The 15000-nt window shown below is 42.8% G+C and overlaps 1 protein-coding gene across 4 annotated transcripts in view; it reads right to left on the bottom strand.

The window, feature by feature from the left end:
- Positions 1 to 15000, bottom strand: part of LOC120558654 (arf-GAP with coiled-coil, ANK repeat and PH domain-containing protein 3-like) — a 94332-nt gene that overhangs the window by 40220 nt on the left and 39112 nt on the right. For all 4 annotated transcript variants that reach the window (XM_039799744.1, XM_039799742.1, XM_039799743.1 and 1 more), the window contains exons 2-4: positions 14046 to 14103; positions 9527 to 9646; positions 8729 to 8782 (exon numbers count right to left, since the gene is read on the bottom strand). In XM_039799744.1, the coding sequence (XP_039655678.1) occupies positions 8729 to 8782; positions 9527 to 9646; positions 14046 to 14103 (232 nt within the window). The remainder of the gene's footprint in view (positions 1 to 8728; positions 8783 to 9526; positions 9647 to 14045; positions 14104 to 15000) is intronic.

The raw sequence follows: 15000 nt of genomic DNA on the forward strand, positions 1-15000 counted from the left end.
CTCGGGCAGAGAGGGAGGGAGGAAGTGAGAGAGGGAGGAGAGGAGGCTTTTTGAGACAATGTGACACTGCAGAGTTTGCATCCAACGCAGGGTGCTAACCCACTCAGACAAAATGTCAGAGTGCTATCACCAGAACTAAGCAGCTATTTTGGTTAAAGGGTTTGCATCCTCATCCTGCCTGAATAATTGGATATACAAGTGTGTGTGTGTGTGTGTGTGTGTGTGTGTGTAGCAGAAGATTTGCAAGGCCCTATAAAACTAAGCTTATGGGCGTTTTAACTTTGGGATTACAGCCGCTGATGATGAGTACACTTTGATATGGTTGCCACCGTAAGTCGTGTTAAGAGGGAGCCACTAACCGGAATAAAAATACATTTTGATGAGCTTGATTTGATCGGACTTCAAAATAAAAGTGTGGCTGAGGATGGAAGTGGTCATTGTATTCCTGCCACTAACTCTAAAAGAGATGTGTTTGTTTTGATGGTGGGTTAAGGCTTCGTTTTACTGCTCTATAAACTCACTGGGACTATAATATAAGTGTGAGAGTGGAACAACAAAGCAGCCCTCCAATCATGTGCGTTGCTTCATCACATCAGAAACCATCCACTTGGGCGCCCGGATAGCTCAGTTGGTAGAGCGGGCGCCCATATATAGAGGTTTACTCCTCGACGCAGCCCCCGCGGGTTCGACTCCGACCTGCGGCCCTTTGCTGCATGTCATTCCCCCCCTCTCTCTCCCCTTTCATGTCTTCAGCTGTCCTGTAAAAATAAAAGGCCGAAAATGCCCCCAAAAAACTTTGTACACGATCAATGAGGAAAGGAATTCCTCCAATGCTGCACCAGAGGCCGTCTTACCCAACTTGCCAGTAACGTACTAACAGGTGAGCCAACCTTTGTAGTCAAGTAAATAAAAAGTGCTTTTAATGGCTTCTTGCACAGCGTCATGTTCAAAGGCCACCCTGTGTGACTGCAAATCACCAGGGTTTGACGGTGCTTGTGTGGGAAATCTGTTCTTCTGGATGCAGTTTGCAAACTTTCCCGCTGTGGGACTAATAAAGGCTTATCTTATCTTAAAAAGGGCAAGTGAGGGGCGCCTTTGCAGCTCACCTGGTTGAGCGTGCGCCCCACGTACCAAGGCTCAGTCCGTACCGCAGCGGCTCAGAATTAATTCAGGCCCGCGGCCCTTTGCTGCATGTCATCTCCCCTCTCTCCCGCCCCCCCCCCACTTCCCTGTCTACGCATTCCTATTAATTAAAAGGCAAAAAGCCCCAAAAATAATCTTACAAAAACAAAAAATCTGGTTTTTGAAAAAAAAGTTTAAGATACAAGCCTGTGTATAAAAAAAAACAACTTTGGGGGGTTTCGAAGTTAACTGACTCCCAAGATGCATTTCGGCAAGAAACATCCAATCACAGAGTTTTGATTTAGATTTTGTGCAAGTGAGAGTCTTCATCGAGGAGTCCCAAAAACATGCATTGACTCAAAACAGAATCAGCGGGGCAGCGGTGTCATAAACACCCGGGTGTAAAATTAGTTTGGGCAGACAGGACTGAGGCGTACGGAGGCTCAATGTCAACCACAATCTTTAAAAGTAGTCCAGTCAACAAACACACATCCGTGTTTGTGAGTGTGTGAGACAGTGGTGGCAGGAAAACTGCTGTGAGACTTCCTGGCTCTGGGGGTAGTGCAGCCTGTAGCATTCCTGAGCTGCTTTTGTGGCAAGTTGACACCCCACTTTCATTGGACAAGATGCCAGAGGTTGTCTCTGATGTCAACTAGCCTGACTACAGGATTAACAATACAAAAAGGGATATAATGTATGCCGGACTAGCCACACTAACGACGGGGGGGCTGTATGTGTGGTGATCTTGGTCTGTTGGTCTGTCCAATTCTTTTGAAAGTTTGTGAAAATGTGGTCGGGTTGGCTCAGTTGGTAGAGCAGGCGCACATATATCGAGGTTTGTTCCTTGACGCAGAAGGTCAAGGGTTCGAGTCTGACCTGTGACCAGGGTCAGACTACCTGATTTAAAAATCCACCTGCCAAAGTGGCTGGTGGTCAAAAAAGTTAACTTCATGCCCTGCCTGTGACGGTTTTCCTGCGTGTCTTCCCCCTCTCTCTCCCCTTTCATATCTAACTGTCCTATCCATTAAAGGCGGAATGCCCCCCAAAAAAAATAATATAAATATATATATAAAAAGATGCATCTTAGTAAATATTGGATGTATTGCCGTGAAATTAGGATATTCATGGTCCCCAGAGAATGATTCCTACTGACCATCAACAGGTCAAAATCTGTTGCAGGTCACAGAATACGTCCAAAACGGGTGTTAGATTTCGAGTCTCCTTAAGCTGAGCTTTAACAGGAAGCTGTAGAGTTATGAATGAGATCCCTTTCTGTTTGGATTTGAAATCTTGTCAGAAACTGATGACTATCATCATCTCATCATCATCATTTCATTCTCAGGTCAACAGACACAGTGGCGTTGGAACCTGGCTGAACAAAGAAAACCCTGTCAAACATGGAAGTAAATAAGTTAGGAATATCTGCCACATCTTCCATGAGCTGATATCAGAGCTGAGGAATGAGACAGCTACAAAACGCCCTCACAATGGACTACTGTACCGACTACCAGTTTCCCTCCCATTCCACAGACATGTCGGGACACGGACCGATCTAATGCAATGAGGCAAGCAATTATCTTTAGCCAAATTGGTCATCCATGCACAAGAGTAAGCACCAACTGTCAAATCAGATAGAAAATGTTTAAAGTGTGGCAAGAAAAACAGATCAAACCTGAACAACCCTGCTTTGTGTTAACAGTTCCAACTGTCTTCTGCTGTTGCCACTGGGCATCTTTTGGTTATAGCGCTTACTTTGCTTGCACAAGGGCTTCTGGGACTGGGTGTTGCATCAGAGATTTAAATTAGTGATGATTCTCTGGTCACAAAGAAGCCAGAATCTTTCACATCTAAGATGTACTACTCTTAAATCAAAAGCTGTAGTATACTCTCAGTGTCCACTTCATTAGGTATAGAGCAGCAAAGACAAATCAAGCAGTTGTCAAGTATTAAATTATTCGCCAACTATTTTGATAGTCGATTAATCGAAAAAAAGGTTCTCTGATTCCAGCAACCTTAATGTGAATATTTTCTAAAACAAACAGCTGTCATCTTCATTTGTCATCTCGGGCTTTTTTTTTATACAATTAACCAAGGAAATAATCGACAGATTAAACGACAATGAAAATAATCATTAGCTGCGGCCTCTAATGAGGTACAATCCAATACAACTCTTCTGCCTCTCAATATAATAGTACAACACCGCCTTTAAATATAACCTCAATACCAAACGCGTAAGTCAATTTATAACAACGTCAACAAAAAGATGAACTTTCTAAACTTTTTAATCAGCGGCCACTGAGGGTAAATACAAGGGGAAAAGGCATTGGAACACTGGAATAACTTGGGAACCTATCGTATATAATGCCTTTATTATTTATTGATCCATCGTGTGGGGACTCTATCCTTCAAAAAAAAGCAGATCAAAATTCCAAAATGAAGTATTTTGAGGAAGAAAATAAAAGCAAAGAGTTCGGGCAGAGAAGGGAGTGTTTAGTTAAGTATCAGTTTCAACTGTGAAGACACATTTGGATATATTTTTACTTTCAAACAAAGGATGCAGTTGTAGTTTGTAAGGAATGTGAAGGATTGCAGTTGTAGACAGAAAGGCCTTCCTGCTGTGTCTTGCTTTGTTTCACAGTTACCAAATATAACTGAGAGACTAGCGTTGGCATCCCACATGGGAACTCACACATCCAGCGTGTGCCGCCTTCTGCCTGAGCCCACTTATTGTAGTCAGATGAATTCAAATCGGGGAAATTGTAACTGAAAATGTAATAACCTAAATTCCTCCATCCATACATGCCTTCTCTCTACCTAGTGTAAATATAATCCTACATATAATCCTTTAGCAGCGCTCTCTTTGCATCACTGTGTCAGTCTCCCCTCATTTCTAATGGATGCTCGGGGAGTCAAACATAAGTCAATAATTGATTGAGTATTCATATGGAGTTTCGTGCTTGAACTAAACAGAGAAATCATGGCCTGGTTCCTTTGTGAAATGTTTGGAAGACGCACAGGCTCGGAGCTAAAGTAAAAAAAAAAGAAAAAAAAAAAGGGAGCTATACTTGGCTTGGCCTTCATAAAAACAGAGCTCGATTGTTCTGTTGTGTGGTGCTGAACTGGCGAGAGAGAGAGAGAGAGAGAGAGAGCCGAGCTATCAGGAAATGGAGGGAAGCGAGGGCCAAGACTCTTTTATACTTTTCTTGGATCCGTGAGCTCGCTTGTCTGCGCTCACGTCCTTGTACGTGTTTATTTTATGCGTTTCAAAAAGGCATCCGAGCAAAGCCGCAACAAGGGCAGTTGGCACTCAGCGGCCCCTTTTGCACGGCGCCATTTCATATTCAGTGGCAGCTGCGCGGCGGAAGCATGCGCACGGTGGGACATCCGTCACAAGTAGCAGATCTAACCGTCATCATTTCTTATTCATTGGAGCACTGCTGGTGCTGGAGGAGCGCTGCACAGTTTAAATGCATATGGTGTCTGTCCTGATTACCCTGACAGTTATCCTGAGTTAATAAAAGTCTTTAATATCAGTGGATCATGAGGCTGTGTTAAAGACAGAGTTGGTAACTATTTCTAATATGCACGTTTTTTATAGGTTGTTTGAAATGGTCTTTTCATATTAAATGTTTAATATGTTTGTTTATGTTTTGCACCATTCACCAAGGCAAATTCCACCTGAGTACTTATTGTAGCAATAAACCTCTTTCTGATTCCGATTACACTCTGACAGCAATAAATAACTTCAGGGCTTGGAAAAAGGAGCGAAAAAGATCCGTCAATCTCTAGCTGCTGTAATCCTTTAAAAATGTCCACCAATCAGTGCCTTGCTGTCCACTTGGAAAGAACCAATGAAATGTCTCCTCGCCCCGCTGTGCGCACTCGTGTACAAGCCTGAGCTCAATGCGCGTCTTCGATGCATTGCTAACAGTAGTCACGTTTGTTTTAAACATTCGGTGTGATAATATCAAGCAGCGTTGTAGTCGAGTCTCCAACTGTCGAGTCCGATTCAAGTCTCGAGTCCCCAGCGTTCGAGTCCGACTCCAAGTCTGAGTCACCACAGACGAATCCGATTCGAGTCACCGATACCTGAGTTTGAGTCCGAGTCGACTCACGAGTCCAGACAATAGCACCTTGAGTCGGACTTGAGTAAGAGTCCAGGACTCGAGTACTGCCATCCCTGCCTATTACACATAAAAGTACTCAGAAACTTCATCCAACTTCCAAGCCCTGCTTCATGAATGCCCGAGTCTGATTTCATAAATCCTTGAGTCCAAGCCCAGGTCGTCAGCACGCAAGTCCAAGTCGAGTCACAGGTCCAGAGAATAGCGGCTCAAGTCGAGTTCGAGTCCAGGACTCGAGTACTCCATCACTGATATTAGCTGTTTGCTTACCGGTGAGTGCACGTCTGTGTGTGGGCGGAGCCCCGAGGGCAGGGCGGAGCCCCGAGGAGATGCTACTTTCAGATCTTGCTAGCTTTTCAATATTACCAGCCCTGCCTTTAAGGTCATATCGATCGCAAATATTATCATTTCTGTGAAATCCTTAATCTCAGGGGAATCTCTCTTATAGCTTCAGTCTCACACTTCTCATACAGTACAGGTGCATACCCCCCCCCCTTGCTTTGTTCTGCTTTTACATCAAAGTAACAAAGAAACCCTTTGAGAGCCAATCATCATGTCATATTAATGTCCCGTCAGACTCTTGGCTCTAATGGATGGGAGGGAGGGACAAGGCTGAAAACCTAGCTGAGCTTCCAAAAAGGAAATGGCCAGCTGGTCCCAGGCCAGACCCCCACTCTCTTATGGTCTCTAAAGTGTGACACAGACAAACAGGGGATCTGTCAGTGTGACAGAGACACTGACAGACTGATGGGAGCTCTCAAGTCTGCATCTGACTGGAGCCGAGAAGATGCATGTGGTCCTAAAACTGCCAAAGCTCTAATATGAATACATTTACAATTACAACAAAGAAATGAACAATGCAAGCTTCCCAGGGCAGCTTGTACAGGTCTTTACACAGTAAGTTTAGGGGGTCATATATTTAGGGGGTTATATCCATAAGCCAAGAAGAACTACAGATTCATACATTTCATACGATTGTTTTCCATAAAATCATTCAGGAGTATTTATTTTTTTACATTTTGTATGAAATGGCACATGTTGCATGTTTAAGTAGGATGGTAAGAATTGTATAGGTGAACGTACTCTGCTGCCAGTTTATTAGGTACACTTAGCTAAAACAAATGCAGTCTGATACAACAGTGCATTAAATACAGCCATTTATAATGTACATGTGAAATTGAGACTGTTTCAGGGAGTTGTTGATTCAACGTTAAGCTTATTTTGGAGGCTGTAGCCTGTGGTCCTGTTGTATGGGGTTTATTGATTTTTTTATTATTTTTTAGAACCAGCAGTTTTTGGCCACTTTAGTGCAGGAGAAACAATCTTTAAAACAGAACATCGACACATTGTCACTTTATAAAGTCGATATGGGGAAGCTGTTAGCAAACGGTTGAATGTTTACATATCCAGCAGTTAAGAAGCAACCTTATCATTCATATTAATCGCATGTCTGGCCACCTTTTATCTCTGTTTTTGATCTAGGCTCAAGGTGTAAGAAAAATTGCACAATTTGCACCTGTATTTGTGTAAATATTATTCATTCATTCATCGGTTTTTAGAATATTTTATTTAGTTTTTACTTTACTGTGTGTTTTATGATGGTCAGTTTTAAGCGTTCTCGTTGGTATTTATTAGATATTCTAGCATCTTAATTAGCATTGGAGCATTTTAACGGTTTTATTTATTGTCCCATTGTATGTGGTCTCCGATGTCTGATACCGTGTGTCATGGATGCCCTGCACTTTTTAAGTGCGCAGCAAATTTACCTACGGGTATAAATAAAGTAACCTGAACTTGAACTTTACAGCACTTCTGGTTAGATGCTAAACTGCTTTCGTTGTCTCAGTACTTGGTGCAGTGACAATACAGTTAAATGTAATCTAATGTCGGTCTCTTTTGGCTTTGGAGCAGTAGGGCATGACAACGTTTTCCTTTTCATTGCTGTGATTACACCCCCATCTGATCTCTCTCTTTCTCTCTCTCTCTCTCAGTACACTGGGAGGGAATTAGGCGAAGGTAGTGGCCGATTTGCAATGACACACACACAAGACATGGCAACATGCTATCGACAGTCACACACATGCATACTGTACACATGCCTGGACATATGTAACACACTCAAGGTTACACAGGGTTACTACTGTCCAGCGGCTAAAGCTAATCTAGGCCTGGCTGAGTGACCCGGCTCCATTAACCCCCCCATCTGATCTCTCTCTCTCTCTCTACACTGGGAGGGAATTAGGCGAAGGTAGTGGCCGATTTGCAATGACACGCACGCACGCGCTCACACACACACACACACACACACACACACACACACACACACACACACACACACACACACACACACACACACACACACACACACACACAGGTCAGGAGCCGCAGATGCAGGAAGGGGAAACGCCAGCAGTAAAGCAGAGGCGCTGTTTAATGTCGGGGAGAAAGTTTTAATGAAAATACTAACACAAAGATGGGGGAAGGAACATATGACCTTAATGTTATTGTTATTCAGGGTTGTGATTCTCAGGAATTGTTTTATCAGGGGAGCCTTCAGAGGAGTGGAAATTGCTAAAATACTTGTAGATAACTGCTTTTGAAAACAGAAATTTCCACAAACTGGCTTTACTGTACCATTCTCTTATAAGACACAGTTTATACGATGTAACTAATGACAATATGAAAGATATACAAACTATGTCTTCATAGGATAATTGATGAAAATAATACATTAATAAACGAATGTGGGGTATAAGTAAAAAAGAGCAGAACCAATATACATTTATCAACAACTTATTGTTTGGAACAATTATTGTCGAGAATACTTACAACTTCCAATAGGATGGTTATAACCCTTCATTAATGACATATTAACACTTAATAGCTGCAGAAGTGATGTCTTATAAGAAAGTAAGAGAGCATTTATTAATGGATTACCAACACTTACATACCTGTAATATTAACTGAAAAAGAAATGATAAACACCTGCCAACGGGAGTTGTCACAACCTGGCAACTCTGCATTTGTTTGCATATGCCTCTATACATTTTAATTGATACAGAAGTATTTATTAACCATCAACAAAGCAATTAGTTACACTTTATGAGCCCTTTATAAAGGGTGCCTTATTAGTAAGTACTTTACTTAACCATATGAGGCATTTTTCTAATATATAGCCTTAGAAAGACAGAGTCAATGTCTTTCTTTTGCCATTTTTGCCCTCTGTGGGACTGTCTGAGATGTGATACAGCTCTGACTGACAGTACTGACAGTTACACAGCAACAGACAGATTTAATGACAAATGTGATTCCACGTGGAATCGGTTCAAACACAGCTCAGATTGACCTTTGAATTGTTCCAAAGAGGAACATAGGACCCTTGTGAAGCCTTCAATGCCAGTTCATGTTGGATGATATCATTGTGCCGCTGTATGTGGGGCATATGGGCCTATGGGGACAGTGTGGTGAGCAGGCTGACTTACCATGTGGTAGTTGATGATTTCCTGGAGGCTTTCGCCGCACTTCTCCAGGCACTCCTGCAAAGAAAAAAATAGCATCATTCTTTAACTAGATAATACACTCGGAATTGCTGCTGTGTTTGCATCTGAGAGTAAAAGAAGCAAATTAAAAACTCAAACCATGTATTTTTTTTTTCTAAATTCTAAATGAAAAAAATCAAAAGATCCGCAATGCTAAAATTAAGCCGGTTAAGTCCACTTGAGGTAAACTGGAGGATTTCTTCTCTTGAACCTTGTACAGGAAAAGAAACTATAATTGCAGGGCTGCTTCAGTTTCTTCCTTTTTTTTTTTCCCTTTCTTTTTTTACAATGGAAACTACAAATACGAACAAGACTTTAATAAGAAACTCTCAATTAGTCTTACAATTGAAGCCAAGAAGGCTTTTAATAGTACTTAATGTCAGCAGCAACGGAAATAGTCCAAGACGCTGGTGCTGCGTGCTGAGCCAGAAGTAAGTTTCCAGACCAGATCTGATGCTCGCTTACAAATCTGTCAGTAATCAGGTTGACACACACACACACACACACACACACACACACACACACACACACACACACACACACACACACACACACACACACACACACACACACACACACACACACACACACACACACACACACAATCCCAGGAGTCACTTATTTCAACAGTCCTATCCACTAAATGACAGAAAAAATATGACAAATAAAAGGCACAATAAAGGCTATAATGGTTCAGACAGGGCTGCCAGATGAAATGGCTTGGACTCCTCAGAAGCTCACCGAGATCGTCTCATCCTTCTTGCACTGCTGGGACAAATCCCGGACGCCGTTGACGAAGAGCTTGTTGGCGCTAACATACGCCTTCCCTGCTTCAATCATCCCACTGCATAGCTTCACCAGCTGGGGAGCAGAAAGACACATTTGGAGGGGGATAAATGAAGGCACCGCTTTCACCACACAGACGTCATAATAACGCTAGCAGGGCCCTAGCTATCATCATTAACACTGACACTACTAACATGTTCGCGGTTTGGTTTCTTTTATTTTTGTCATTTTTTTTGGTAACACTTTACTTGAAGGTATCTACATAAGAGTGACCTGACACAGTCATGAACACATGAACCCTAACCCTAACCATAACTTGTCATGACAAAAACCAAATGACGCTTACTAAAAGAAGTGTTATGTCATAAACATTTATGACCGTTTATAATGTTTATGACACGTTCATAACAGTGTCATGTCACTCTTATGTAGATACCTTCAAGTTAAGTGTAATCTTTTTTTTTTTATTATTATTTTTGGGGCATTTTTTCCCTTTATTAGATAGTGACAGTGGATAGACAGGAAAGGTGGGAGAGAGATGGGGGATGACACCCAGCAAAGGGCCGCAGGTCGGACTCGAACTCGGGCCGCTGCAAAGGACTCAGCCCACATGGGACGCATGCTCTTACTGGTTGATCTAGAGGTCGCTCCGACGCTGTTTTGTTTCTGGGAATTTTAATAACTTGAGGAGTTTACATTCTACAATTACAAACGACACGTGTGTTTTGTCTATAATCCTGGCGACAGCCCTGAATGTCAGTTGAGATCATAACGTCTCTTCATAAGTAACAAGTCTGGGCGAAATAGACGTCCTCATATGCTCCTCCACAATACTTAAGCTTTTGTTTCCAGATCAAAACCTCACATTGGTTTCAGCACACACAGATCAGGATGTATGTCATATAGTTGCATGTTTTCTGTCTAGTTATCACCGGTTGTAAGTGGTAACATAAGGCAGTGGGTGGATTCTCAGGTGGGGTCCATATGTTAGCCCCCTGACACCAGCAGAACACATGACACATATTGTGAACACTCTTATAAGTTTGTTTTATCTGTGGCTGTCAGCAACATGTGGGATATCTGCCATAAAGACTGTATTTTTTTAGCTTCTACGTTCAAGACAGGAACATTATTTTTTTTGTTGTGTTCCAACGCCGGGCTCTCGATCCTCCCACTTCCTCCCAGCTGCTAACCAGACATGAGCTATTCTTTAAATTAGTTGAAAGAGCGCTTGTTAACTTAAGGACTGCACGCCCCCAGTTTGGAGAAGCGTGCAGGAGGACCGGTGTTGTATCGGAGTCTCTCGAAGGGGGGAAACGGCGTCCGACACAACACCGGCACTGAAGCTATGTCCACAGCAATGTACCGCTGTAGACAGGGGCAGCCCCACCCTAAAAAAGAAAGGTCAGAATCAGTTTAAGTTTTCGCACTATTTAGGATGTGTTCACTGCTTTACCTTGCCACCAGACAGCCTTTTCTGACAGGGAACTGAAGCGGTTACATCCATCTATGCTCTCCTCAAAGCCACCAGACTCCTTTCACAAAAACAGTAATTTTACCTCACAGAACCCGGGAGTTGACCTGATCTACCGCTACCTTGATCGGTAGTTTGTGTTATTGTGTGCCTTTTAGTATTTTAAAGGGTTAGCTTGGATTCACCAAAGTAAGTATTTTTGTCACGGATATAAGAGGCCAAATACACTTTGATTAAAGGTGCCGTAGGTAGCATTGTGAAGATCTAGGACTTAGCCAAACATTTTTAACATTGACAACTTCTCAGTCCCTCCCCCCCTTTCTGCTAAAGCCCAAAACGGTCTCCTAAGCCCCTCCCCCCCCAAGGGAGAATGAATGTGTGTGCATGAGCAGTGATTGACACAAAGTTAGACACCCCCTGCTGGCCCTGATTGGTGCATCTGAACAGGGAGCGATGGATTTTTGCTAATCGCACTACAGGCTGTAGGTGGTGCCAGAGGAGCCAGATTATTTTTTTTGAATTACATGCTTCGTGTAGTTCTACTGGAACATAGGGCCAGTAAATATGACAGAAAGTTAGTTTTATAAAGGCTTATCTACTGCACTTTTAAGGGATAAGTATTCAAATGAACCCTCCTGACTGGAATATGAACTATAGTTGAGTTTTCCAACACGGATGTCAGTAAATGAAGAACAGACTAATCCTGGCTCTCAGACACTTAGCGTAATTCATCGTCAAAAGGAGCAGATGGACCGGTGACACGAGCATCACGGGCAAAAACACCTGGCTGCCTGATTACAACTGGATGCGTTGGAAGCCAGTGTGAGTGCCACGTCACGTTTCAGTTAACCTCGGCTGAACTGCTCAGCAGGACTGAGCGACAATGCGTTGTCCCATTATGCCGTGCCATGTCAGTGGAGGCTAACAATGTTAGCGCTGTGGGATTAGCACTGCCGAGTATCATGATGCTGGGAGCGAGCAGCTGATTGTAATGGGCAAGCTGTTGCAACGAGATACACTGCGACTGAATGTGGAGAACAACATACCGCCATTCCTCCATTTTTTTTTAAATTTCTTTTTCATTTTTCATCCAGTATATTACCACTGTATAGTTGTGGGATCGGTGTGTGAAATATCCTCTGAAAACCAAGGGGGTCCCATACCATTATTGTGTCGAAGTCTGTTTCCCAGAACCAAAAATAACCCGTAATTATCTCCAAAATCAATTCAAGACCAGTAAATTAAACACCTGCAAACTAAACATAACAAATATCTCCAGAGCTGGCTGCTATTTAGGGAATAGCTCAGAGCGTGAGGGAACTGTAAGCACGCAAAATGACTGTGGGAAATAAATAAATGATCAAAAACAAGCAACGCAAGAATCGATCGTTTTTACTTGTTGAGGCATGCGTTGACCAACTTGTTGGCAGAGAACTCTTGCGTATTTCAGGTCCAACTTGTACAACATGGATTCCTTCCTTAATTACTGAATCTAAAACGTGTGACAGAGCGCTGAGATTAATTAAAACTGCTTTGTGCACTGTTCCAAAATTAAAACAGCGAGAATCTTTGGAGAAGAGATGCAGACTTTTTTTTTACTTAAATTTCCAAACCCCATGTTTTTTTTTTATGTTTGTGTAGTGACAGAAGGACAGTTTAAGGTCTTGTAAGGACTAAGGACTTGTTGGACTTAAAGTAAAGACTTAAATAAGGGTTTTCAAATATGAGAGGAGCATGGCCGCAGGATTGAAAAGTATTAATTTGCAAATATGTAAGATAAAGAACACTTGTACAATAGACACATTTACACATGAATCATTAAACAGGTCGTCATGTACACTGTATGTAATAATTATTAGTCAGCATGATGCTACATTTTCTATTAAATCATATCTGTCATTTTAAAAGCACAACTTTAGTTTTTCATACTGTGTGTTGCATCACTGTTCTGCTCTTTAAACTTCTGGCCACACCTCAAAACAGTGATGTCACAGCAGGTGTTTTGCCTTCAGGTGCGCTTTATAAACCAGGCTGGCACAGAGTTGTAGAAAGCCAGATGCCACTTGGCCTGATCTCAACTGACGGCTTGTAGAGCAGGATATCAGGCATGTAGCAACAGCGTGAGCTGGCATGGCCGAATATAAATGAGTTGTTGTACAGACTTAAAATGTTGGCCCTGAACGACACGTTATAATATGCTACCCTGTCTGATATGTATCCAATTAGTTTATTCATATAGCACCTTTCAAAAACGAAGTTACAAAGTGCTTCACAGGAAGAAGAAAATAGCAAGCCTACAAAATAAACGACAAAGTAAAGACAAAAGACAGAAACACAAATGGGTTTTGAGATGCTCTTAAAAGATTTGCTCTGATTTGACTTTTCTGAGACAGTTTGATTATAAGAGGATAGAAATTCAGTGTCATGTCTGCTGCCAGCCCTTCAATTTGGTGGTTGACACTGTGTTTACTGGGCTGTGGCTCAGTGGTAGAGCGGTCGCCTGCCAATCGGAAGGTTGGTGGTTTGATGCCTGGCCCTGCAGTCCCATGTCGAAGTGTCCTTGGGAAAGACACTGAACCCCGAGTTGCCCCCGATGCTGCGCCATCGGAGTGTAAATGTGTGTGAATGTTTATCTGATGAGCAGGTGGCACCTGGTACGGCAGCCTCGGCCACCAGTGAGGCTGCCGTACAAGGTACAAGTGTATGAATGTGTGTGAATGGTGAATGGTTCCTGTACTATGTAAAAGCGCTTTGAGTGGTCGTTAGAAAAGCGCTATATAAATACAGTCCATTTACATTCTATGTGGCATGCAAGCACGGAGCACAGCCTTGGAGAGAGGATACAAACATCAGTTTTGATGTCAGTGATTGGGGTGCAGCGAGAAGAGCGACATGCTTGAAAGTTTTCACCCACAGAGTACAGAGTATTTAAATAGCTTTACAGGACCAGATGGGCTGACAGATAAAGTGCATTGGCAGTGACAGTATCAAATGTCTTACCTTATCTAGTTTCGCCTCGATCTCCACCACCTCTGTCTCCACCTCATCAATATTTGCCCTGAAAAGCAGAAGCAAGAGAAGCTGTTTAAAGCATATGCGGTAATGTGTTACTGGATGACTGAAAGAAACTCCATTAAAAGTCATTTATCTCGTTTTGGAAAACAGCCGTTCACAAAAATCTGCGCGTGACTTCCCACGTTCTCAGAAAGCATCAAGACACTCCATAAATCTGTGATTGACAGATGGAGTATTTTTCAGGGAGCCAAAGTGAGCGAGACGGCGACCTGGGAGCAGTTCCGCTCTGTCAAAACAATGTGACAGACGAGGTCTTGACACGGGGTGGGGGGGAGACGCGGCTGTCTGGCACATCCCGACCCCCCGATCCACCTACTTTTACTGTCAACACCACCACAACTAATACCACACCCAACTGCGCCACAGACAGAGGTGTGATTTACAGCCAAAGGCTTACAGCTGCATCACGTAGCCCCTAAATGCACCACTCCCCGGCTTCTCCACATACTGATGACAACAAGGAGAAGGGCTGCGACGATATGCTTGAGTCCCAATTTGATTATTTCACAATACGTGGGTGCCGATTGGATTTGCATTGTGATTTTATTGCGATTCTAGAAGTATTGCGATTCGATAGTATTGAGTATTGCTATTTTCTTTTCCTTCTTTAAAAAGGTCCCATGGCATGAACATTTCACTTTATGAGGTTTTTTAACATTAATATGCATTCCCCCAGCCTGCCTATGGTCCCCCAGTGGCTAGAAATGGTGATGGATGTAAACCGAGCCCTGGGTATCCTGCTCTGCCTTTGAGAAAATGAAAGCTCAGATGGGCCGATCTGGAATCTTCTCCTTATGAGGTCATAAGGAGCAAGGTTACCTCCCCTTTCTCTGCTTTGCCCACCCAGAGAATTTGGCCCACCCATGAGAGAGAGACATCA

Source organism: Perca fluviatilis, chromosome 5 (assembly GCF_010015445.1).
Source record: "Perca fluviatilis chromosome 5, GENO_Pfluv_1.0, whole genome shotgun sequence".
Taxonomy (NCBI): Eukaryota; Metazoa; Chordata; class Actinopteri; order Perciformes; family Percidae; genus Perca; species Perca fluviatilis.